The sequence below is a fragment of the Lampris incognitus genome, chromosome 5, assembly GCF_029633865.1.
Source record: "Lampris incognitus isolate fLamInc1 chromosome 5, fLamInc1.hap2, whole genome shotgun sequence".
In the NCBI taxonomy this organism is placed as follows: Eukaryota; Metazoa; Chordata; class Actinopteri; order Lampriformes; family Lampridae; genus Lampris; species Lampris incognitus.
In genome coordinates, this window is record NC_079215.1 from 28907550 (window position 1) to 28930934 (window position 23385).

Genomic DNA, 23385 nt, shown 5'->3' on the forward strand with positions numbered 1-23385 from the left:
GAGGAGAGACAGTTCTATCTTAGAGGGCAAATGCTATGGATGACCTTACAGGTGCTATATACAGTATTCAGCACCAACATCTCAGAGCAAACCGAAACAGACATCCCCCTCCCTTCGCATTCTTGGCTGTTATTTTGTTCGTTTCGGTTGGAATATTGATTTCTACAGTATAGAGTTATTTTATTAACATTAGTAATGTATTCAGTTTAGTAAGGAGCTATTTCTTTGATCTGCCAAGTGACCTAAATCCATGTAACATAATAATTAGCTTGCTAGCTATACTGCTAATGCTAGCTACCTCACATGCACGAACATGCACGTGCGATGCACTAACATACATGCACGGCTTGAGCGGCTTCCAAAACAAAGAACAGAGAAATTCGGATTACAACACACACAGAGGGAGTGTGACTTCATTCTCTGCACAGGATGCCATTACTATCTCTTTACATAGCAAATAGTTGGTTGCTGCTATATTAATGTTCGAAATCTTGTGTAAAGCACCTTTAATGTGTCCCCCAAGGGATTTCAGTCTTGCTGCCCAGTTGATGAAGCACATAAACAAAAGCTCAAATGATATTGAAATAATTTTGAAACATGCCTGAAGACTCCCCACCTCCCTGAAGAATCCCTCTCCTCACGTGTTGTGGTGCTGTGCAGCTCAGTCAGCAGAACACCCAGCATTGTGGCAGCTTGTGCCATGAGCATGGCACTAATATTACCAAGGTTAGGTTAAGGGATTTGTGTCGTGTGACTTAAAAAGTGCTACAGACAGACAGTCACTCGTTCTTTCACTTGACAGGAAATGTTTGAAATGGCTCCCAACTGTGGTTTACCTGTACCTGATATGGAGCCTGTAAAGAAATCCACATTTCTCTTCAGTGTGCCTCCATGAGCTTTTTGTTCTCTTTTCTGAAGGGTTGTTGGACAGGACCTTTCATCAAGACTTGAGTAGAAAAACAAAAACATGTCGCCAAGCTAGATTGGCAGGCATACAAACACCAGAGATGAACTGGTAGCCAGTTATATAGTTATATTCTGTTTTGTAATAAAGCTACTAATGTATAACAGAAGTGATGAGCCATGGTGTTTTGACTGTATTTCCCTCAAGTCTTTATTCATTTTTCCAGAGGACGGAGGCTGACAAATTATCCTAACATGAAGAAGGACTGAAACAGTTTCAACAACCCTGAGAAAAACATCTTGTTTAATATGCATTCCACCATGTTCAGCTTTATCTATTTGGGTAAAGTGGTTAATTTAGGGTGGCACAGTGGTTAGCGCAGTTGCCTCACAGCAAAAAGGTTCTGGGTTCGAGCCCCAGGGTGGTCCAACCTTGGGGGTCATCCCAGGTCGTCCTGTGTGTGGAGTTTGCATGTTTTCCCCATGTCTGTGTAGGTTTCCTCTGTGCACTCCAGTTTCCTCCCACAGTCCAAAGACATGTCGGTCAGGTGAATCGGCTGGACTAAATTGTCCCTAGGTGTGTGTGGGTGGGTGGGCCTTTTGATGGACTGGTGACTTGTCCAGGGTGTCTCCCCACCTGCCGCTCAATGACTGCTGGGATAGGTGCCAGCATTCCTGCGACCCTGAGAGCAGGATAAGCAGTTCGGATAATGAATGGATGGATCTTGTTTTGATGCCAAGCTTGAACTACTCAAGAATTTGGGAAGATTTCAGCAGTTTTTACTCCTTTGGTTTTGTTTAGCCAGATCTCAAGAGTTAGTGTGCCAACATAGGGGCTTAACAATTGAGAAATGGGAGGAGCCCACTGGGGAGCTCCAGCCCCAAGTCTCTGAGCTTAGGTCTTGGTGGCCATTAAACCGCATAAAGAATAAGGCCTTGATTAAATCCAGAATATATTCAGGAAGTACTCAAACCATTTGAAAGAGAGCGAAGTATTTTCACACACCCTACTGCCTCCGTCATCACCACTGATGTCTGTTGTCTGGCAGCCTCAAGTCTTTTTATTAGCCAGAGCTTATTGGGAGGTCTTTCATGTAATAAAAAGCAAGAAAAAAAAACTTAGCTTTGTGAATCTTAATGATATAGCTGACAATGGCATAATATCACCATATGTTAACTTTGCTAACATTCCATCCTCTCTTTGTGTCAGAAATCATCGATGACCTGGCTCACCTGGTGGACAAGACAGACGGCAAGATCCGTAACGAGACCAGAAGGGTCAAGCTGGTAGAGACTAAGTCGGCCTCCTGTGGTGAGTCCTCGCTTTCCTTCACTATGGAGCAACTAAAGGGTTTCTCTAGTTTCATATGAACCTGTTGTGTATAAAATATGGCATGTATTTTCTAAATGTCCAATCCACAATAATTGCTATATTTCTCCTTCAGGTTAACTAGCATCAGGTTCTATGCCCTCCCTCCTTTCTTTAACTCCTTGCATTGGGTGCTGCTTCTGTAAAGCCTAATAGAAATGGAGGGAATAACTCTGGCTTAATGAGGTGAAGCATTGGGCGAGTGGATTGAGAGAATGCTTTTGGGTATATGTAATCATAGCCACACACAGGCTGGACTGTAGGGTACAGCTAACTGTCTAGCAACGCTTCAAGTCTTTCATAATGCCATTTCAGCCACTGCCAAATATGAAAGGCAACATAGCCAATATTGCCCATCCATCCATTATCCAAACCTCTTATCCTGCTCTCAGGGTCACGGGGATACTGGAGCCTAAGTGGGTTGAAAAAAATTTTTTTTTAATTAGTCTACAATAAGCACAAGGAATTTTATATCAGATCATGTTTATTACTTAAAGCAAATGTATAAATTTAGCATTCAACAATATTTACATTTTTACTGGCCATCAAATGTTGCAGTTACTAGGGGTGTCCGGGTAGCATAGCGGTCTATTCCGTTGTCTCCCAACACCGGGATCGCCGGTTCGAATCCCCATATTACCTCCAGCTTGGTTGGGCGTCCCTACAGACACAACTGGTCATGTCTGCAGGTGGTAAGCCGGATGTACCCGCATCCGGCTTCCCACTCATGTGTCCTGGTCGCTGCACAAGCGCCCTTTCTGGTCGGTCGGGACACCTGTTCAGGGAGGAGGGGGGAATAGCGTGATCCTCCCACGCGCCACGTCCCGCTGGCGAAACTCCTCACTGTCGGGTGAAAAGAAGCTGCTGGCAACTCCACATGTATCGGAGGAAGCATGTGGTAGTCTGCAGCCCTCCCCGGCTCAGCAGAGGGGGTGGAGCAGAGACTGGGACAGCTCAGAAGAGTGGGTAATAGCCGGATACAATTGGGGGGGAAATCCAAAAGAAAAAAAAAGTCGCAGTTACTATAGGGAAATGACTGGACTCAAAGAAATGGATTACACAAAAATCTATTGATTTCACTTGACCAAGGATTGATATGCATCTGTTGGTCTCAGATGGTACTTATAATGTCTCCCTATCATATAATTTTACCGCATCTTAGTCATAGCAATATGCACTTGTTTGAGTGGGCGAAAGATGATCATCTTGAGTTTATGTTAAAGCCAGGAAGAGGTATGCTGTCAACATGTGTATTGAGTGACAGAAATAGCAATGATGTCACTCATTGAGTGACATCATTGCTATTTCTGCCTTGACCACCATCACCAGAATGAGTAGTGCTTAATGGGGCAGAAACAATGACACTGATGGTGACAAGCCCTCTTGGCACGGAGCATCCTCTGTGGTAAATGGTGGGTGGCCTGGTTCCCTCTGTCATACCGTCTGACATGGTTTCCTTGGCTATAGAAATTATCTCTGATGCTAGATCTTCCAATTGGTAACCTCCCCTTACTTGCTTTTTTGAGGCACTTTCAGCATTCCTCAAAAGTCCTTTGAGGATTGTGGCTAAGAGCCTGATTCAGTGAACCTCTCGCTCACACCCCAACACTTTGATAGTCGAGTTGTTCCCAGAGCATCTTTGTTTACACACTTCCTGCCCTCACCATTACCTTCAGCCTGCCTCCGTTTGTTTAATCACTATTTGGATTTTTACAGAAATGCAGACCCTCTCTTTCTGTTTTCTCCTAAGGAACTAATCTGGTAAGAAGAAAAAAAGCTGTGTTGGGTAGAAAGTTAGTTGTCTTTAGCCAAGTGTGTGAGAGAGCAGCAGGTACTTGGCAAAGGCTTAGAAACACTAGGCAGCTTTGCCGTGGTGATGGCTGCATTGTTGCGCTAGGCGACCCTGCCGGCAGTTAGGGACAGGGGCAGTGGTGATAGTATGAAGGGCAACCCTTGGGATGCTTCTCTCCATCGATCTTGTCTCCATGGCTCCCAAGCACGGGTTTGTTTGAAGATCCCAGAACTGTGTCACAGCACACATCTTGCTGTAAGGAGGACTCTCTTTCTCCTTTATGTTGTGTTTTACTCTACTGCCCAGGGATAGTTGTGGTATCAGTAGCTGGGTGTGTGCATTACTAAATTTTCTTTTACATTCACTTCCATGTATGCATCTAAGTTTTTGTGCATTTGTTACTGCGTTTCCATGCACATCCTTATTTGTGTAGGTGAGTGTACTTCAGTTTTGTGCATTTGTGTCATGTGTGTGTGTTGCGTGTATGTGCTTGTAGACGCAGGCACATGCAAGCGTGTGTCAGGGGTTATCGATGAATGGAAAACTCCCCCCATGCTCCTCTCCGGTGCTGTATCTACCTTTTTCCATTGCTCTGTCATCCCCATTGCTCTTTCCCCCGTTTGTTTGACACTTGTCTTTGTGTCGAGAAGAGAAAGAATTGAAAATACAACATGCCACAAATCTTTTGGAGGTCTTTCCCTCTTTCTCCTTGGCAGCATATTTCTGATTCCTGAGCTTGAGGGCTTTATTTATTTTTGAAACCACCACTCATCCAAAGCCAGAGTTTGGTGTTATGTCTCTGCCGAGTCCTTGTAAAGATGGGGACGGCTGGCTTTGACAGGTGAGGGCATATTTTACATAGCTTCTGGTAGGCATCTTCTTCAAGAAGATGCGTCTTCATTTTAACCTGCCAAAGTGTAATCCTGATTTGTGCTAAACTTTGGGAGGAGAAAAAAGAAAACGTACTTGAAGAGCTGGCAATACTACAGTATTCCACATTTGGACTTGATAAAGTTAGGGATAACATTTTGTTTATGTGTGTGTGTGTGTGTGTGTGTGTGTGTGTGTGTGTGTGTGTGTGTGTGTGTGTGTGTGTGTGTAAGTCTATATATGTGCATTAGTGCCTGTAATCTTAACACACAGCTCAAACATGGAGAAGTACAAGCTGAGCTGTGCTAAGGGTCAACTCCCCTTAAGGAGGGAAGGGCCTGTATATTGCTGGGCTGTGATTCCTGTGGCATGCCGCACATGACAGATTCTAGTAGTGTGGTGAAACATCTGTCCTTGTGTTGAAACATAAAGGTGCTAGAGTCAATCCTCGGGAGACATCTGTCCCTGGTTTCATGCTACCATCTAGTTTGACCAGATTCAGGCATTTTCATATACACTTAGCAGGTGGATTGATTGATTTTCACCAAATGCAATCACACAACCTTTTCAGTATCTTCATTTTTAACATTTTAACTGAGCTGTAAGGAATTAGTCAGAAACTACAAAGACCTACGTGTATGCTATGTGAAGTGCATATTCATTTATTTTTTTTAAATTAAAGCTACTTTTTTAGAGTCAGCAGTTTGGAGTCATTTCACGTTGTGCATATCTTCCATACTGGTAAGTTTTAGGTCATAGACTAACTTTACCTGTTACCCTTTTAAGATTTTTGTTAACCCACGGACCAAAACTTAAAAATTCAAATTGTCACCGAAACTAGCTAAGCCCTATTCAGAGTCTGTTCCACTTATATTACTTTATGTAAGTGGGAATTTAGGAGGGGAGGCTTTGAGTTAGGCTGGATCAGAGTGGCAGATTAGTCTACAAAAAGCAAGGGGTGTGAGTTTCCCAGGGCTTAAGGATCTAATCAGGCAATGTAAGGAATCGGCTGCCTTTCAACGCTGAATTAATCCTTCAAAAGTGTCAGAATACTTGGAACAGAAATTCAGCTTTGGTGGTTTGTACGGGCAAAAGGAAATATTTGCTCTAGAGGAGCTGCATCAGCCTCAGCCGCCACAGTTGGCATAGGCTTGCATATAAAACTGCTCCACATCTTTGTATAGCAGCACTCATTTCTCCAATCATATACAACAGGTCTGTCATGTCACATTATCAGTTGTGTTCCATCTTTGTGAAGTGGGCACAATAACCATCTTGTGGGTATTGTGCAATACAAAATCGCAGTAACTATATAAATGGCTGCATTTGCACTCGCATAGAGGGCCAACTTTGCAGCCTTCCAAATCTCATAGGTGATTCCCACTTCAAATAAGTATGAGCTGCTTGGCCAGGAGTGCAAGCCTGGCGTAAAAGAGTTTAATGCAATTATCTGCAATTGCAAAGGGAACATGGAAGCTTAATTGCAGTGTTAATGGCAATTGAGGCTCTCTGAGTCTTCGGGTTGTCAATAAAAATGTTAATTTTGGTCTTTAGGGATAGCTTACATTTGACGCCTGTTTAGTCTTGACAGTCGATTCTCCACTGCTTTTTTTTTATATTGATGTGACAGGGAGTTCTTCTGGAAAAGCAAAGGAAAATCGAAATTGAATTTATTTCACTTGGTTGATAAAATGAGTGCAAAAACGAACACATCATGCAAACAACATTTCCACATTTGAGGCATCTCTAAGTGACTGGCAAGCTAAATTAGGCTCTTCTTGTGCAATCTAAATATTTAAAATTCCACTCAAAACTCATTTCTGCCAAGCTTTGCTGTGCGAGATACAATCAAGTCCATGACTTATGCTCACGCTACACAATTACAGAATGGCAAATGTGGTTTGATCACCCTAAACAATATCAGATTCATGATCCTCATGGTTTGTCACATTTAAAGACTCTTACCTCAATTCTACACTGCAGCTGGATTTTGGTGGAAAAAAGTGGAAAAACTGCACAATTTCAAAGAGCAGCATTGGAACAACAAACTTTTGTGTTGGTAATTACTGACCAAAATTGTTGGTAATCTCAGGGTCAATTTTTTTTTAAATATTGTAACAGTTTAACTACCATGGATGTGTAGATTCACTAGCTGATAGGTCAGACCCTTTAGTTGACTGGTTAGCACAGTCACCCGTGGTGCGGGGAACCCGGGTTCGATTCCCAGCTGCCCCCTGAATTCTCGCTACATTGGTGGCAGCAGTGGGATTTATATGTGCTCAGAGGCATGAGGGAGCTGGTATGCTGAAGCACGGGGACGTGCTTCCCGAAGGAGGGGGCAGCTGGGAACTGCTGCAGCCAGTAATCAAACCTGGGTTCCCCGCACCACAGGCGACTGCGCTAACCAGTCAACTAAAGGGTCCGACCTGTTAGCCAAGGGCTAGCAAGTCTACACATTTGTGGTCATTACACAGTTACAATATCTTCTTTTTTTTATCATAAGATTAAACATGTTCAAGTTTGCACAGTTTGACTTGGTTAAAAACACGAGGGACATAATGTAAAGTTTGCTAATTAGAAAAACTAAGCGTCTTAGAACTTCTTAAAAAGAGTGTATACAGATCTATGCTTGTTTCTGTATCTGGGAACTACTCTGTTACCCAAAATATTAAGGAAAAAATATCTTTGTACAGAACGCAAAAAAAAGAAAAGAAAAAAGATTTTACCAATTGGGAGGCCTTTACATGGCTTCCAATACTCTTCATTTGTGTGAATTGATTATCTATGTTTGAGTGCATGTATGGATACTATTAATAGGTTTTTTTCTGATCATTCCTTATGGTGAGAGAAAAATGACCGCTACACTAACTTTGTAAATATAAAACCTAAGACCCCCTGTCAGAAGTCATCCATGCCTTTTTATTGTCCACAAGGCCCATGAACCTCAAGTAAAGGGCATGAAAGGGAGTGATGGGAGGGTGTCTGGGCCTGCCCATGATATAACCTCCCTCAGCCCGTGTCTCTCACCAATTATTCCTTTTATTCTCCGATATGTCTTGGCAATGTGTCAGTAAAATGCTCAGATAGGATGGGGCCTGGACTGAGGCCTCCAAAGCTTCTGGGTGGTCAGTCTGACAGTTGACACCAGCCAATCTTCTCAGCACCAGTGACACAGTGAATCTCTAATCTATTTGGCAAGCAAATGCCATCATTGTCATTATTCTCCTGAGGCCTCCCTGGGGTCAGGAGTTGTTTATTTATTTATTTAGTTAGTTAGGTGGATGGTCACAGCCTAGAATAAAAGAGAGTGCATTAGGTCAGTGTGGGTGTTTTAGTGGCGGTTGTGGACATTAAAGAGTATGGGAGTCTTGTCCGAGGATCTCTCTCTCTCTCTCTCTCACCCACACCCACACACACACACACACACACACACACACACACACACACACACACACACACACACACACACACACATACATTCTATTCTAGGTTGCTTAAAAATCCTTCAGACCCAAACTTAATTGTCCAGATTCAGTGCGTGTGTGTGTATTTGCTTTGGTTGAAAGTGTTTGAAGAACCATCCAAAGAAGCGTAAGAACAAACGTTTCCTCTTTTGATGTTAATATTGTGCACACATGTGTAAGTTATTGAGGGGAAAGTTTCTGTCTGGACCAGTGATAGCCCCTGATGTTTGTAAGGAACCAAGTTGCTGCTTGATTCGTCTTTGAACACTGATGAGTTTTTAGCCAACTTTGCTTAGTTTTACTCATAAAGCCCATATGCTTTTCCTGCAGAGCTCATACTATACAATATGTGAACACTTTCCTCCCTGCTCTGAAGTGCAGTGGGCCCAGCCACATCCCATCCCCTTGCAGAGGGACCATCAGCATTACATTTCATAAAGCCTCCCTACCACCACAAGGCAATTAGTTCAGCATGGCTTATATCTCGCCTGGTCTCTTTCTCCCCATGGAAAAGATGACCAATTAGACTGCTGAGGGGAAGGCAGGAAGAGAAAAGCCAAAGAATGATAGAAATGTAAACCCAATGTTGAAGACCACGGGAAATACCAGCCTCATGCTAAATAACAATGGACGACTTGAGTCAGTGAGCGGGCTGTCGACAGCCCTCAGTCCAGTCAGGGATGCAGTTGTTTAAAATCCTCACTCCTGTGCCATTCCACAGCGACAGGGAGTGTGGTGGTGGGGATTGGGGTGTGGGGCAGGGGTTGAATCTACCCTTGGAGAAAGTTTTACACATCTGATGCATGTGATGGTTTGTGATATCGCTCACAGATAAATAGAAAGATAGATGGATAGATAGACAGATGGATGGATGGATGGATAGCAGTTCTCAGTGTGTATGATATGCGTGATACAAGCCGTCCAAACCAATTACTTTTTCATTGACACAAGATGGAGATACTTTGAAACAGCTGAGTGTAAGCCCTTATGATCTAATTTTACAAATTTAACTAGCTATTCTAGATCAAATTATCAAAAATGTTATTGCCATGGCCTACAGTTACCTTTATATTCTTCACATTTTCCCTTGAACCTGAATCACAAAACTCCAAGAGAAGACATGTTTTTTTTTCCCCCTGTGATGAAATTTCCATCTGTGGCAGATTTTAAAACAGATTTTAGGGTGGGAACTATCATAAAACCTGTAATATTTTCAGGTCCCAAGGGTAAAGTACTTTTGATGAAGTGTGAGTGAGCCCTTGCATATTTTGTCTGCTTCCATTGCATCGGTGAAAAACAATGACTATCCTCTCATGCCAGAATAAGAAACATATGCCTATCACAGTGTGCAATCTATGTCAATAAAGCTTTTGCGGCTGTCAGGCGCATGTAACTTGCATTAAGTCATCAGGGGTAGAATGGAAACGTAATGCGAGGGTATAAGCATTTTAGGTCTAGTGTTAGATCAAGTGCTTTGAGAATGACAAGTGAGCAGCACAGGGCTCCAAACCATAAAAAGTGCCTTTGTTCGCATGTGATGCTTTCTCTTATTATCTGGAGCTGTGGGAATTCAGGTTTGGAAGTCCCTCAGTGGATCGAAATCAACATTTTCAATTGGATAAAAACATCCCAATTCACAGAGAGGTTTTTATCATGACAGTCAAATACTTGAGTTTTCTGTTGACAAATTTGGAGAAGTCCGGGTAGCGTGGCAGTCTATTCCGTTGTCTACCACCACGGGGATTGCCGGTTCGAATCCCCGTGTTACCTCCAGCGTGGTCGGGCGTCCCTATTGACACAATTGGCTGTGTCTGTGGGTGGGAAGTCGGATGTGGGTATGTGTCCTGGTTGCTGCACTAGCGCCTCCTCTGGTTGGTCGGGGCGCTTGTTCGGGGGGGGAGTAGCGTGATCCTCCCATGTGCTATGTCCCCCTGGCGAAACTCCTCACTGTTAGGTGAAAAGAAGCGGCTGGCGACTCCACATGTATCGGAGGAGGCATGTGGATGCGGTAGTCTACAGCCCTCCCCGGATTGGCAGAGGGGGTGGAGCAGCAACTGGGATGGCTCGGAAGAGTGGGGTAAATGGCTGGGTACAACTGGGTTGAAAAAAAGGGGTGTGTGTGTATATATATACACTCACTGGCCACTTTATTAGGTACACCTTGCTAGTACCGGGTTGGACCCCCTTTTGCCTTCAGAACTGCCTTAATCCTTCGTGGCATAGATTCAACAAGGTACTGTAAACATTTCCTCAGAGAGTTTGGTCCATATTGACATGATAGCATCACGCAGTTGCTGCAGATTTGTCGGCTGCACATCCATGATGTGAATCTCCTGGTCCACCACATCCCAAAGGTAGTCTATTGGATTGAGATCTGGTGACTGTGGAGGCCATTTGAGTACAGTGAACTCATTGTCATGTTCAAGAAACCAGTCTGAGATGATTCGAGCTTTATGACATGGCGCGTTATCCTGCTGGAAGTAGCCATCAGAAGATGGGAACACTGTGGTCATAAAGGGATGGACATGGTCAGCAACAATACTCAGGTAGGCTGTGGCGTTGACACGATGCTCAATTGGTACTAAGGGGCCCAAAGTGTGCCAAGAAAATATCCCCCACACCATTACACCACCACCAGCAGCCTGAACCGTTGATACAAGGCAGGATGGATCCATGCTTTCATGTTGTTGACGCGAAATTCTGACCCTACCATCTAAATGTCGCAGCAGAAATCGAGACTCATCAGACCAGGCAACGTTTTTCTAATCTTCTATTGTCCAATTTTGGTGAGCCTGTGCGAATTGTAGCCTCAGTTTCCTGTTCTTAGCTGACAGGAGTGGCACCCGGTGTGGTCTTCTGCTGCTGTAGCCCATCTGCCTCAAGGTTCGACGTGTTGTGCGTTCAGAGATGCTCTTCTGCATACCTCGGTTGTAATGAATGGTTATTTGAGTTACTGTTGCCTTTCTATCAGCTCGAACCAGTCTGGCCATTCTCCTCTGACCTCTGGCATCAACAAGGCATTTTCGCCCACAGAACTGCCGCTCACTGGATATTTTCTCTTTTTCGGCCCATTCTCTGTAAACCCTAGAGATGGTTGTGCGTGAAAATCCCAGTAGATCAGCAGTTTGTGAAATACTCAGACCAGCCCATCTGGCACCAACAACCATGCCACGTTCAAAGTCACTTAAATCACCTTTCTTCCCCATTCTGATGCTCGGTTTGAACTGCAGCAGATCGTCTTGACCATGTCTACATGCCTAAATGCATTGAGTTGCTGCCATGTGATTGGCTGATTGGAAATTTGCGTTAACAAGCAGTTGGACAGGTGTGCCTAATAAAATGGCCGGTGAGTGTATATATATATATATATATATATATATATATATATATATATATATATATATACACTACCGTTCAAAAGTTTGGGATCACCCAAACAATTTTGTGTTTTCCATGAAAAGTCACACTTATTCACCACCATATGTTGTGAAATGAATAGAAAATAGAGTCAAGACATTGACAAGGTTAGAAATAATGATTTGTATTTGAAATAAGATTTTTTTTACATCAAACTTTGCTTTCGTCAAAGAATCCTCCATTTGCAGCAATTTCAGCATTGCAGACCTTTGGCATTCTAGCTGTTAATTTGTTGAGGTAATCTGGAGAAATTGCACCCCACGCTTCCAGAAGCAGCTCCCACAAGTTGGATTGGTTGGATGGGCACTTCTTGCGTACCATACGGTCAAGCTGCTCCCACAACAGCTCAATGGGGTTCAGATCTGGTGACTGCGCTGGCCACTCCATTACCGATAGAATACCAGCTGCCTGCTTCTGCTCTAAATAGTTCTTGCACAATTTGGAGGTGTGTTTAGGGTCATTGTCCTGTTGTAGGATGAACTTGGCTCCAATCAAGCGCTGTCCACTGGGTATGGCATGGCGTTGCAAAATGGAGTGATAGCCTTCCTTATTCAGAATCCCTTTTACCCTGTACAAATCTCCCACCTTACCAGCACCAAAGCAACCCCAGACCATCACATTACCTCCACCATGCTTAACAGATGGCGTCAGGCATTCTTCCAGCATCTTTTCATTTGTTCTGCGTCTCACAAACGTTCTTCTTTGTGATCCAAACACCTCAAACTTGGATTCATCCGTCCACAACACTTTTCTCCAGTCTTCCTCTGTCCAATGTCTGTGTTCTTTTGCCCATCTTAATCTTTTTCTTTTATTGGTCTGTCTCAGATATGGCTTTTTCTTTGCCACTCTGCCCTGAAGCCCAGAATCCCGCAGCCGCCTCTTCACTGTAGATGTTGACACTGGTGTTTTGCGGGTACTATTTAATGAAGATGCCAGTTGGGGACCTGTGAGGCGTCTGTTTCTCAAACTAGAGACTCTAATGTACTTATCTTCTTGCTCAGTTGTGCAACGCGGCCTCCCACTTCTTTTTCTACTCTGGTTAGAGCCTGTTTGTGCTGTCCTCTGAAGGGAGTAGTACACACCGGTGTAGGAAATCTTCAATTTCTTAGCAATTTCTCGCATGGAATAGCCTTCATTTCTAAGAACAAGAATAGACTGTCGAGTTTCAGATGAAAGTTCTCTTTTTCTGGCCATTTTGAGCGTTTAATTGACCCCACAAATGTGATGCTCCAGAAACTCAATCTGCTCAAAGGAAGGTCAGTTTTGTAGCTTCTGTAACGAGCTAAACTGTTTTCAGATGTGTGAACATGATTGCACAAGGGTTTTCTAATCATCAATTAGCCTTCTGAGCCAATGAGCAAACACATTGTACCATTAGAACACTGGAGTGATAGTTGCTTGAAATGGGCCTCTATACACCTATGTAGATATTGCACCAAAAACCAGACATTTGCAGCTAGAATAGTCATTTACCACATTAGCAATGTATAGAGTGTATTTCTTTAAAGTTAAGACTAGTTTAAAGTTATCTTCATTGAAAAGTACAGTGCTTTTCCTTCAAAAATATGGACATTTCAATGTGATCCCAAACTTTTGAACGGTAGTGTATATATATATATATATATATATATATATATATATATATATATATATATAAACAAGTTGGCTAATTTGTACAATCCATTGCAAACCCCATCTTAATATATAGATTGCAATTCAAATTGTGTCGTCTCATTCGTTTACATTCAATATTTCTTGTTTGATTTCTTAGTTTCTGTTCTCCAACCTCTTTTTGTCTTTCCCCACCCCCTCAGGGATGCTGGTGGTGATTGTACTGCTGCTGATAGCCATTGTGGTGGTTGCTGTGTGGCCCAAGTAGCAGAGGAGGACGGTGAAGTGAGTGTCGTTTAACATGGAGCTGTGTTGGGTGACCACCATTTTTCCGAAGAGAACCTTCGGGGAGGACACTGGAGTGCAACCCTTATTGTCCCGCAGCACAGAAAAAGGCAGTCAGACACTCACGTGCACACACAAATTCTATCTTGTCTTTCTCTCTTTATATTTTCTAACCATTGATTTCTATTTGAAAGCGTAACTGTGACCTGGCCAACTGTGTTCACCACTGTGAGCCCAGTTGTATTTCTTATGAGGTGGAAGTTGGACAAAGAGCACAAGTAACCTCCTTTTGTCTTTGGGGGACGTGCTCAATTTAATTTATCTCGCAAGTAATCTGTGCATCATTGCATGTAGTTTTTCTGAGTTAAATCAAGCACATGCCCAATAACTTACCTAGCTATATTTAAAATCATCACGTGTAGTAGCGCTCGGGCCTTTTGTTGACCTGACAACAGTTGGACATTCCCCAGGTTAGGAGTTTCCTTTCACAAGTCTGACTGTAGTTTAGCCTGAGGGTTTGATTTTGTTTGGTGTACTAATTCCACTACCTTCGCAATACTCAAACTCACATTTATTTACTCTCCCATTACTGTAGCTGCTGTAATGTTATCATTTGTCTTGGGCTTTTATAATGTTTATAGTACAGCCCTGGGCCAAAACAAACAGTGCAGCTGTGGTACCAATATGGCTGTTTTCCTTCCTTGTAAATCAATTCAGCCTGATGGATATGTTGTATTTTTTAATAAATGACATTTCCAGTTAATAGTCCCTGGATTCCTGCCTGTCTGTGTTTACTCTCAGAACTCATTCTAAAGGATTGTGATGTTTTGTGACTTGATATTCAGGCTATTAGGCTGGATGTCAGGCTATTCAAGCTGTCAGAATCCTTTGACAAAGTTCCACCACACTTGTACTAGTACCACATATTATTTCATCCAGTGTATTCACTGGTAATGTTGTATATTCGCAGTTGGTAGGTGCCACCCAAGTTCAGAAGCCTGTTAGTGGACTATACGTTTGGCTATATGCCTCAGCATTGACTCACACATGGAAGTGATGATGGACGTGTCTTAGTATCTGTTTGCGTGTGCAGGTCGACAGAGCAAGTCTGCTCTTTCCCAGCCATGCCCCGCTTCTTTCTTTCTTTCTTTCTCTCTCTCTCTCTCGCGCTCTCTCTCTCTCTCACACACACACACCTGGTAGCTGCTGAGAATAAGAATTAGGAATCCACACCAGACACTTATTTCAACAGCAGGAACAAATGGCACTCTTTTTTTTTTTCAATGTAATGAGTTTATTTCAGCTGAAAATATGAATTTAGTTCTACCAGAATGGCGTGTTCAGTAGTTATTATTTCCTTCTTTTATGGCATCCATCAAAAACAACCACAAACAAGTTTAAAAAAAAGGTCAAAAGACAGGATAAATCCACAATGTCTTGTGTCTTTAAATATATTCATATATAATAGCCATAATATATTAGTATGCATTGTAAAACAACATTGCAAAAAGTCTGAAACGTTGATTAAACATTTACAGTTCATAGTATGAACACAAAGCAATGCTTCGACTGGTACGTGGAAAGCATTGGATCAAGGAGCCTGTCAAACCATTGCTCTGAAAACCCATCTTAAAATGTACACCATGAAGCTAAAGAGAGAAACGGGGGAGTTTTGATGACATCCATGTGTAAAAGTTGCTCTAATACAGTTGTGTAAATATGACATTTGAAAGATTGATGTAGGTTACAGATACTTGAGTTTGGTCAGTTTTATCCAACAATTTAACATACAATAGACTAAAGATGATATTGAGGGACTTGGTTTGATCACTAACTTGGGGTCAATTGGCTCCATCCACAAGCACCAGTGTTGGGCTTTGAGATATTTAACAATTATCTTTTTATTATTAATTGAAATATGAAGTCAATAAGACTCTTAACCATGTCTCTGAAATAACACCCTCTCTACAGTTGTCTGTGTTGTAAAAGTTAAAAAAAGCTTTTTAAGAGGATGGATATGATTTTAAGGGAACTAGTGTTCAGTCCCATTGACTCCTGCTAACTTTTGCTAAGGGTGTGATTTTAGTGTTTGTCTTAAAAAAGGTTTCCTTATATGATGTTCCCCAGGGGTCAATTTTAGGCCCATTATTGTTGAGTTTGTATTTGTTGCTTCTGGGCCAACTTATCAAGAAACACAATGTGTGTTACCATAATGATGCTGACGGCAGGCAACTATGTGTCTCCCTGTCCCCCGATAATCTGAGCCCTATTGACACACTATCAGGATGTATCAAAGATATTGATAACTGGATGGCTAGTAATTTTTTACTTTTAATTTTTTAAACAGTGGCAAAATGGAAATGCTGGTTATCGGGGCAAAGGCTAACAGACAGGAAATCAAGTTTAAATTGTCATAACTGTCTCTGGAAAGTGTCACACAGGTCAGAAACCTTGGCATCATTCTGGACACTGACCTCACTTTCCAGAGCCACATTAGCAGCATAATTAAAACCGGATTTTATCATATAAAATATTGCAAAGGTAATGGGGCTTTTATTCTAGAAGGATGCTGAAAATCTCATCCATGCTTTTATTTCCAGTCAGCTAAACTACTGTAACACGCTGTTCACAGGAATACCTAAAAAGTATCTCAACAGACTGCAGCTACTTCAGAATGCAGCTGCTAGAGTTTTAACAAAAAAAAGGTAATACAACCATATAACACCTGTGTTGAGGTTGTTACACTGGCTTCCAGTAAATTTGATAATTGCTTTTAAATTTCAGCGCTTGTTTTTAAGGCCTTACATGGTTTGGCATCCCATACCTATCTGACATGCTTGTGAGCTATGAACCAGCTAGACCCCTCAGGTCCTCTGGAACAGGCCGTCTAGTTATTCCCTGGGTCTCCATGAAAATTGGTGAATCTGCTTTTAGCTTTTATGCTCCGATTCACTGAAACATTCTACCCAATCATGTTAGGTGTGCTCCATCCATCCATTATCCAAACTGCTTATCCTGCTCTCAGGGTCGTGGGGATGCTGGAGCTTTTCTCGGCAGTCATTGGGCGGCAGGTAGGGAGACACCCTGGACAGGCCGCTAGGCCATCACACAGGGTCGACACAAATACACACACACACACACACATTCACACCTAGGGACAATTTAGTGCGGCCGATTCACCTGACGTGCATGTCTTTGGACTGTGGGAGGAAACCCACGCGGACATGGGGAGAACATGCAAACTCCACACACAGGATGAATCCCAGGTTTGGGCTACCCCAGGGCTCGAACCCAGGACCTTCTTGCTGTAAGGTGGGCGTACTAACCACTGCATCACCATGCTATCCAGCTGTGCTCCAATGCTATCATATTTTTAAACTAAACTGAAAACATTCCTTTTTAGCTGCGCCTTTCAGTAGTCTGGTTTGCTGGTCTTAATCATTAATTATTTTATTTTATTCCCACCTTTTTTAATGGTTCTTAACTCGCATGTCTCGTTTTTTTTATTGGTAAATTGCTGGTCTCATTATTTTATCTAATTTTACTTTATTCCTACTTTTTTAATGGTTTTAATTCACGTGTTATTTTTTACTGGTCTGTTGCTGGTCTTTTATTAATTTTACTTCTTAATGGTTTTATTTATGTGCTTGTTTTAATTGTGTTTAATTACATCTACTGTTTTTATTTTGTACACTGCCCACATAGGTTTTGTGGCTACAAATTCTGTGGTAGCCCATGCTCTGTGAAGCACACTGTGCTTCCACCTGGAAAGAATTGTGCTATATAAAAAGTCTTGCTTGATTGCTGTCAGTATCTGCTTCCCGTAATTCAAAAACTGAAACCCTACTGCAAGCATATTTTAATGTACTGAACGAATCCTCCATTAGATCATAAAGACTGGGCTTTTTAGAATGCGATGATAGACTGCGAGGCGGTGCGATGCTGGGCTGAAAATAAGGGGTTTGATCTATCACAGGAAATCTTAGGTGATTCAACTACAGCTTCTGTGCAAGTCCACCATCAGAAAAAAACACAACATGGGGAGAATTAACTTGACAGCTCAATGGGAGACTGCTGGCCCGGTCACAAGTGTGTCCTACAGTGAATGTACGGTCACTGAATCTGACAAGCTTCCCTCAGGGAGGCGCTGTAGAGTTCCCAGAGCCACCAAGAATCTGTTCAAGAAGTCTTTATACTAAATACCATTGCCCCTCTGAGTCCCGAATTCATTACAACCTCGCTGTACATTTCCATTCTTTCTGGACAATAAATCTCTATTCTACTCTACTCTATTCAGTTCTATTCTATTCAGTCATAGTGTTTTCAGAAGTGTTTGTATTGTGACCGCTGCAGTATTCATCTGCCATCTCAGTATCAATGCCGATGCAGACCCCTGTGGAATGTTTTAGGGATGTATTGAGTGAATCCAGACCAAGACTAGATAAATATAGGCTATTGTAAAAAGATTGAGGTGGATTTGAAAATGAAACTTGAAGAAACCGACTGTTCTTTCGAAGCAGAAGAATAGTTTGCAATAAGAAAATTTGAAATGTATGCCCTACGTATGATTTTATTACAATGGTGTAAGATACTTTTTTTCTTCTTTCACCTGGCGTGTTAAAAAGAAGAACAAATGATGTTAACAGTAGTTGGATTTTTTAGCAGTCTTTTTTCTTTTTTTTCTTTTTTTTTTTTTTACATAAAAAATACTAATTATACAGATTTAGCCGTCAGTAGACACAACTCAATGTTGGTGGCATAAAAAGAAGCATAGGTCAATAACAAAGATATCTTAAATTTAAGTATTTTTGTTTTGAAAAGAAGATAATTTCAGGAAGGGGAGAAAAGGGGAAATTTGAGAACAGGCATAAACAATTTGGTGTAAATTGGAAGTGGCAGGGCGTAAGGATACATTTGCTAAGTGATAAATATGAACAAATATCTACATCGACATGGTGAAAAAGTGTATCATTGTTTTCATAGCATGCTTTATGCAGTTCTTGGTTACTATTCTCTGAGAACAATCTTGCCCATATACATTTCCAATGTCGTGTAAGCTGTTGACATTGAATCCCGTTATCATTTTGGTTTTGTCATTTTCAGGACACACTTCCTTTTTTTTCTTTTTACCAATAAAAACAAATGAACTGTTATTAAATAGACATTAAAGAATAGAGAGCCATATTCTTTATTTCTATGTTGTCTACCCAACACAATGTTAGGATTTCGTGTATAGAACCAGTAAAAAAATACTTGTCTAATTGACAGTATACTAGATTGTGGCTGGCCTTTTGTCCTCTTGTAGTAAGTCAATTAATTTGACCTCTGGTTCACTCGGAAAAAAAAGGAAAAAAATCACAGTTAAGTGCTGACACTGAAATCAGAAATATTATCCGATGCGGTCTGTCATGTCGAAGAAAATTCAGCCAAGTAATCAAAAACATTTGTATTTTCAGCAGCATGAGTGAGTGAATTGAAATCTGTCTCAGTTGAGAGGTTTTCACATGCAGGATGATCTGTACAATACTGTTTTAACAACAACACCAAACAAGAAAATTCATTTAATTTAGATGGGGGTAGGGGTATTACAGGATATTGGCAGTCTGAAATACTGGTGTCTGATGGTATTTCAACTTAATCTTTAGTCTTAACACCAACACCCACTGTCTCCAGTCACTTGGTTAGCCTACATTGGTTAAAGCTCGTACAGCCAAGAATTTAGGGCAGCATGACTCTTTTTTTTAATAAATGGAGTTGGAGACACACCTGCATTTGTACAACGTGGCGAAGACGAAAGGCAACTCGTCGGATGCAAAACTGTGTTTCCAAGCCTTGAAATTTAGGGCCGTATCTTACACCTGGCGCAAAGTGCAGCGCAATTGTCATTACTAGTTTCCAACCAACGCTGTTGTCATTTTCCCACCCACGTTGTTTAAATAGCAAACGACCTTGTGCCCATCTGAGCGCCCGTGGGTGTGTTGGTCTTAAAATGGGGTGTGGTCAGGTGCATTGTTGGCGCATTGCTATCTTGAGGCAGCGGAAAGTGATTGCGCCATTGACCAACAAACACCTGGTCGAAAGTCAATGATGCAGCATTTTCCTGCTGTTTAAAGGGCGCATTTTACAGATCGATTTTTCAGCTGCGCCTACATAGGCAGGTGCACAACGCGTGCACACTCTGCTTGATACACACACAGGGACACACAGCAGCGCAAAAACATGCAAAAGATTACAACTAAAAACATTACAATGTGAAAGATTACTATTGTGTACGTCACGATATTCAAAAAATAAATGCCAAAATGGCTATAATATTTATCAGAATTAGCTAACTGTGACTGATGTTTTTGGTGAGCTTTTGTTTTCCCTGTCTCCTGACATCATTATACCGCTTTTGGCATTGTGTGATTAGTCTGGTGACGCCAGAAGATGAGGACACGCTCACTGCTACCTCCTCCCACGCCTGCTTCATCTCAGGGAGTTTTGGTGGATTCCTGCTGCTCCCGTACGCAGTCTGCTCACGCGCTTTCACTTCGCGCATGAGCAGATCTGTTTACTCAGCAGAAAACCGTTTCTCCAACTTGCCGAATCTGCCATTTAAATAGCAATGTGCCAAGGTGCAAGTGCGCTTGGCTTTTAAAGGGAGTGGGAGATGACACTGTGATTGGTTTAATTCATGTTACACCCAAAACACACCTATGATTATTAAGAGACCAGGTCCAACCCCTTTGCACCTTACTTTGCGCCCAGACTATGCACCTTTTAACTAGGGAAAATGGATTTGGGCATGTCCTAAATGCACTTGCGCTATAGATCGTTTAAATAGGGCCTAATATCTTATGGCACTTTTCTTCTAAATAGTAAAATTCCCCACTACCTGTGTTCCGTTTATTTACTGTTCCTAACAGGAGAAATATACCTTTATAAGAGTGGTGAAGGATTATCTGTTTGTTTGCTCAGAGAAAGGAAACCGTGCAGAGGCAAGATTTTGCAGTGGTATTTAACTGGCTTAGTTTGTGTCATTTTTTGCACCAGCAGAAAAGGTTCATTCAATCAGAACATAAAATATAAAATTCATACTGATATAAAGAAAATGAACACAAATAACTTTTTTTTTATACTGGTAATAGGTGCAAACTCGGCAAATCCACAAAAGAGACAGATCTCCTAGTAGAATAAACAATGAAAACAAATCTGCCAGGTGAGCTCCTTCAGTTCAATAGAAAAACAAAACAAAAATAACCATTCTAAATAATTCTCTTCATGCTTCTACACAAAAAAAGCAGCAACATATACAGTCTCTTCTCTGTCCATATTCTTCTGTTTCTCTTTCACTCTGCTTTTTTATTTCTTTATTTTGTCACCTGATCAGCCTCCGCTCATGTGTTTTCCCCCCTTTCTCACTCTCTCTCCGCCTATGGCTTCTTGCACTTGCCTTTCTTCTCACGTTGTTGAAACTTCCTGAGCCTGCGCGCCCATGTGTCCCTCCACTGGATTACCAGACTGCCTTTGTCTGCAACTACCCCGCTCTGCCCGGGGGAGTCCTCATCGTTGCCCAGCAGGAGGTACTTCTTCCCCGGCTTGATCTTGGGACACTTGCAGGCCACGTCCTTGGCGCGTACCCAGAGGAACTGGTCCCCGCGGCGGATGCGGCTCTCGCCCTGCTTGTAGACAGAGATGATGTTGACGGTGAACTTCCACCACTCGCCGGCTTTGTCTGCTTTCAGGATGTGCACCTGGACAGCTTTGGAGGGAAAGAAAGAGGAAGACCACAAAAGAGAGAGGAGCAAAGAGATTTTTTTTTCATACAAGTCGGTACTTTTACTTGTTTTGCCTTTTTTTTTTCTCAAAATTTTTCAACTCACTTTTACCATTGACGCTTCCTGCTTCAGGCCTCACAGTGTCTGCGTCCCAGAGCTGGGTTAAAACGCGTACTTCCTTCAGTCAAAGTGGCGCAGAGATTCTCCTCTTTACAGTGTGTTTCTTGGCTTAACGCTGTGCTTACCTTTAACCAGCTCGTACATATCTATGGATCCCAAAAACCTCCTAAAACCCTTAACTGTTGCTTTGGCAGTCTAGGGTCAACGATATCCCTGTCTGCCTTTTCCTACCAATTTAAATTCCTTTTAAATCATTGGTTAATACACTGTACATAGCAGGACATTGTATTGTAATTAATTAATTAGGAAGGCATGCCTGTTTTGACTTTGTTTTCTTGTGCTAACAGATATGAATATGTTGATGAGAATTTGATCATTCTACATTGCAGCCATTTCAAATCGGGTTTAGACCAGAAAAACATTTCGATCGTAGGTGACCAAATGGTATCCACTTCCTCACAGGCCGATACAATTACGTGCTGCATTAGGTTTCCACTGAGCGTGACCGCTAAATAAGAAGCTGGAAAAGTCTTTCTCCAAAGCACACTGCCCCCCCTAACTGTAGCCATTATCCAACTGGGCTGTGTCCCAAGTAAGCAGAAGTGCTTTAGAGTAGGGCCCTTACTTGCCATAGTAGATCCTCTAAAGTGGCTCCCAGACAGTTTTGACCCATGCTTCGGCCTAGAGGGATCATCTTGGAGCATCCGGCAGCTCCGACGCCCGCTCTGTGTGGACTAACTGGTCTCGCCTGGGCTCCTCTCTAAAAGCCTGTAAACCCTCAAATTGCTTTGTTCCAACTGGTTCGTCACAAAGAACAAAGACTACCTTTATTGTTCCGGCGGCTTCTAACAGAACAAAGACAACCTTAGAGCTAAGATGCTTTCGGAGGCAGAGTATTTCATTCCCATCCATTAACGTTGCGGAAATGTTCAACTAAAAAGTGTTCGCTTCCTAGCCTCCATTGCCAACTAAGTGAATGTAAAACTACTTGCAGAGATCTAATGATTGCTCTGCATCGCTTACCATTTTCTTATAGCTACGGTAGCATCACTATTTTATGTAATGCTGGTCTGGTGTTACACTTTATTGTGCTGTTGCACCAATTGGTGGACTAAACACAGATCAAATATGTATAGTGTACATTTTTCTCTTTCCTCATAACTAAAGCATCAAATGTTTTGTCGGAGTGAAATTCTAAAAACTCTATAGATTGTATTGAGGTCAAGCAGAGCCACAAATCCAACAATCTCAGTCACAAAACGCTGACTGTAATCTTAAATATGACTATAAATAGGTGTGTATGAAGAATAATACTTAATGAGATAGCTAAAATAAAAAAGGGCATAAGTGGGCACCTGTGTAAGGTAAGACAAAGTGATCTGCCTCAATATAAATGGTATAAATGGAGCAGAAATCGACTCCAATATGTCCTAAGTACTGCGTTGTATCCTCAGCAGAAAAGGCTGGTCTATGGCCAGGCTATGATATATAGCACCACCAGCAATACTGCTGACAGAGCTCTGTGATTTGTAATGTGATAAGGGGGCAGGGTAGGGCTGTTGGAAACGCGAGTTAGAAAGATGCTCAGTGATATCACATGATGAATGAACTGGCATCGTCCTCAGAGAAACGGAGAGAGAGAGAGAGGTGAGGAAAACGTGGGGTGTCTATCATGAATCCTACTATCCCAGCTATAACAATGGATCATACTGACCATGCCTTTATTGAATGCCCTTGTAGCTCCGCTGTACATTTTACCCACTTAAGGGCTACTTTATGAAATGACCTAGAATC

The 23385-nt window shown here is 42.1% G+C and overlaps 2 protein-coding genes across 3 annotated transcripts in view; one reads left to right on the top strand and one right to left on the bottom strand.

Annotated features, from left to right (window-relative positions):
* Nucleotides 1-14474, top strand: part of stx8 (syntaxin 8) — a 63884-nt gene extending 49410 nt beyond the window's left edge. For both annotated transcript variants that reach the window (XM_056280674.1, XM_056280676.1), the window contains 2 exons: nt 2114-2215; nt 13630-14474. In XM_056280674.1, the coding sequence (XP_056136649.1) occupies nt 2114-2215; nt 13630-13694 (167 nt within the window). In that variant the 3' untranslated portion in view covers nt 13695-14474. The remainder of the gene's footprint in view (nt 1-2113; nt 2216-13629) is intronic.
* A 6652-nt stretch (nt 14475-21126) lies between these two features.
* Nucleotides 21127-23385, bottom strand: part of ntn1a (netrin 1a) — a 97969-nt gene continuing 95710 nt past the window's right edge. The window contains exon 6 of the mRNA XM_056280861.1: nt 21127-21455. Within this exon, the coding sequence (XP_056136836.1) occupies nt 21127-21455 (329 nt within the window). The remainder of the gene's footprint in view (nt 21456-23385) is intronic.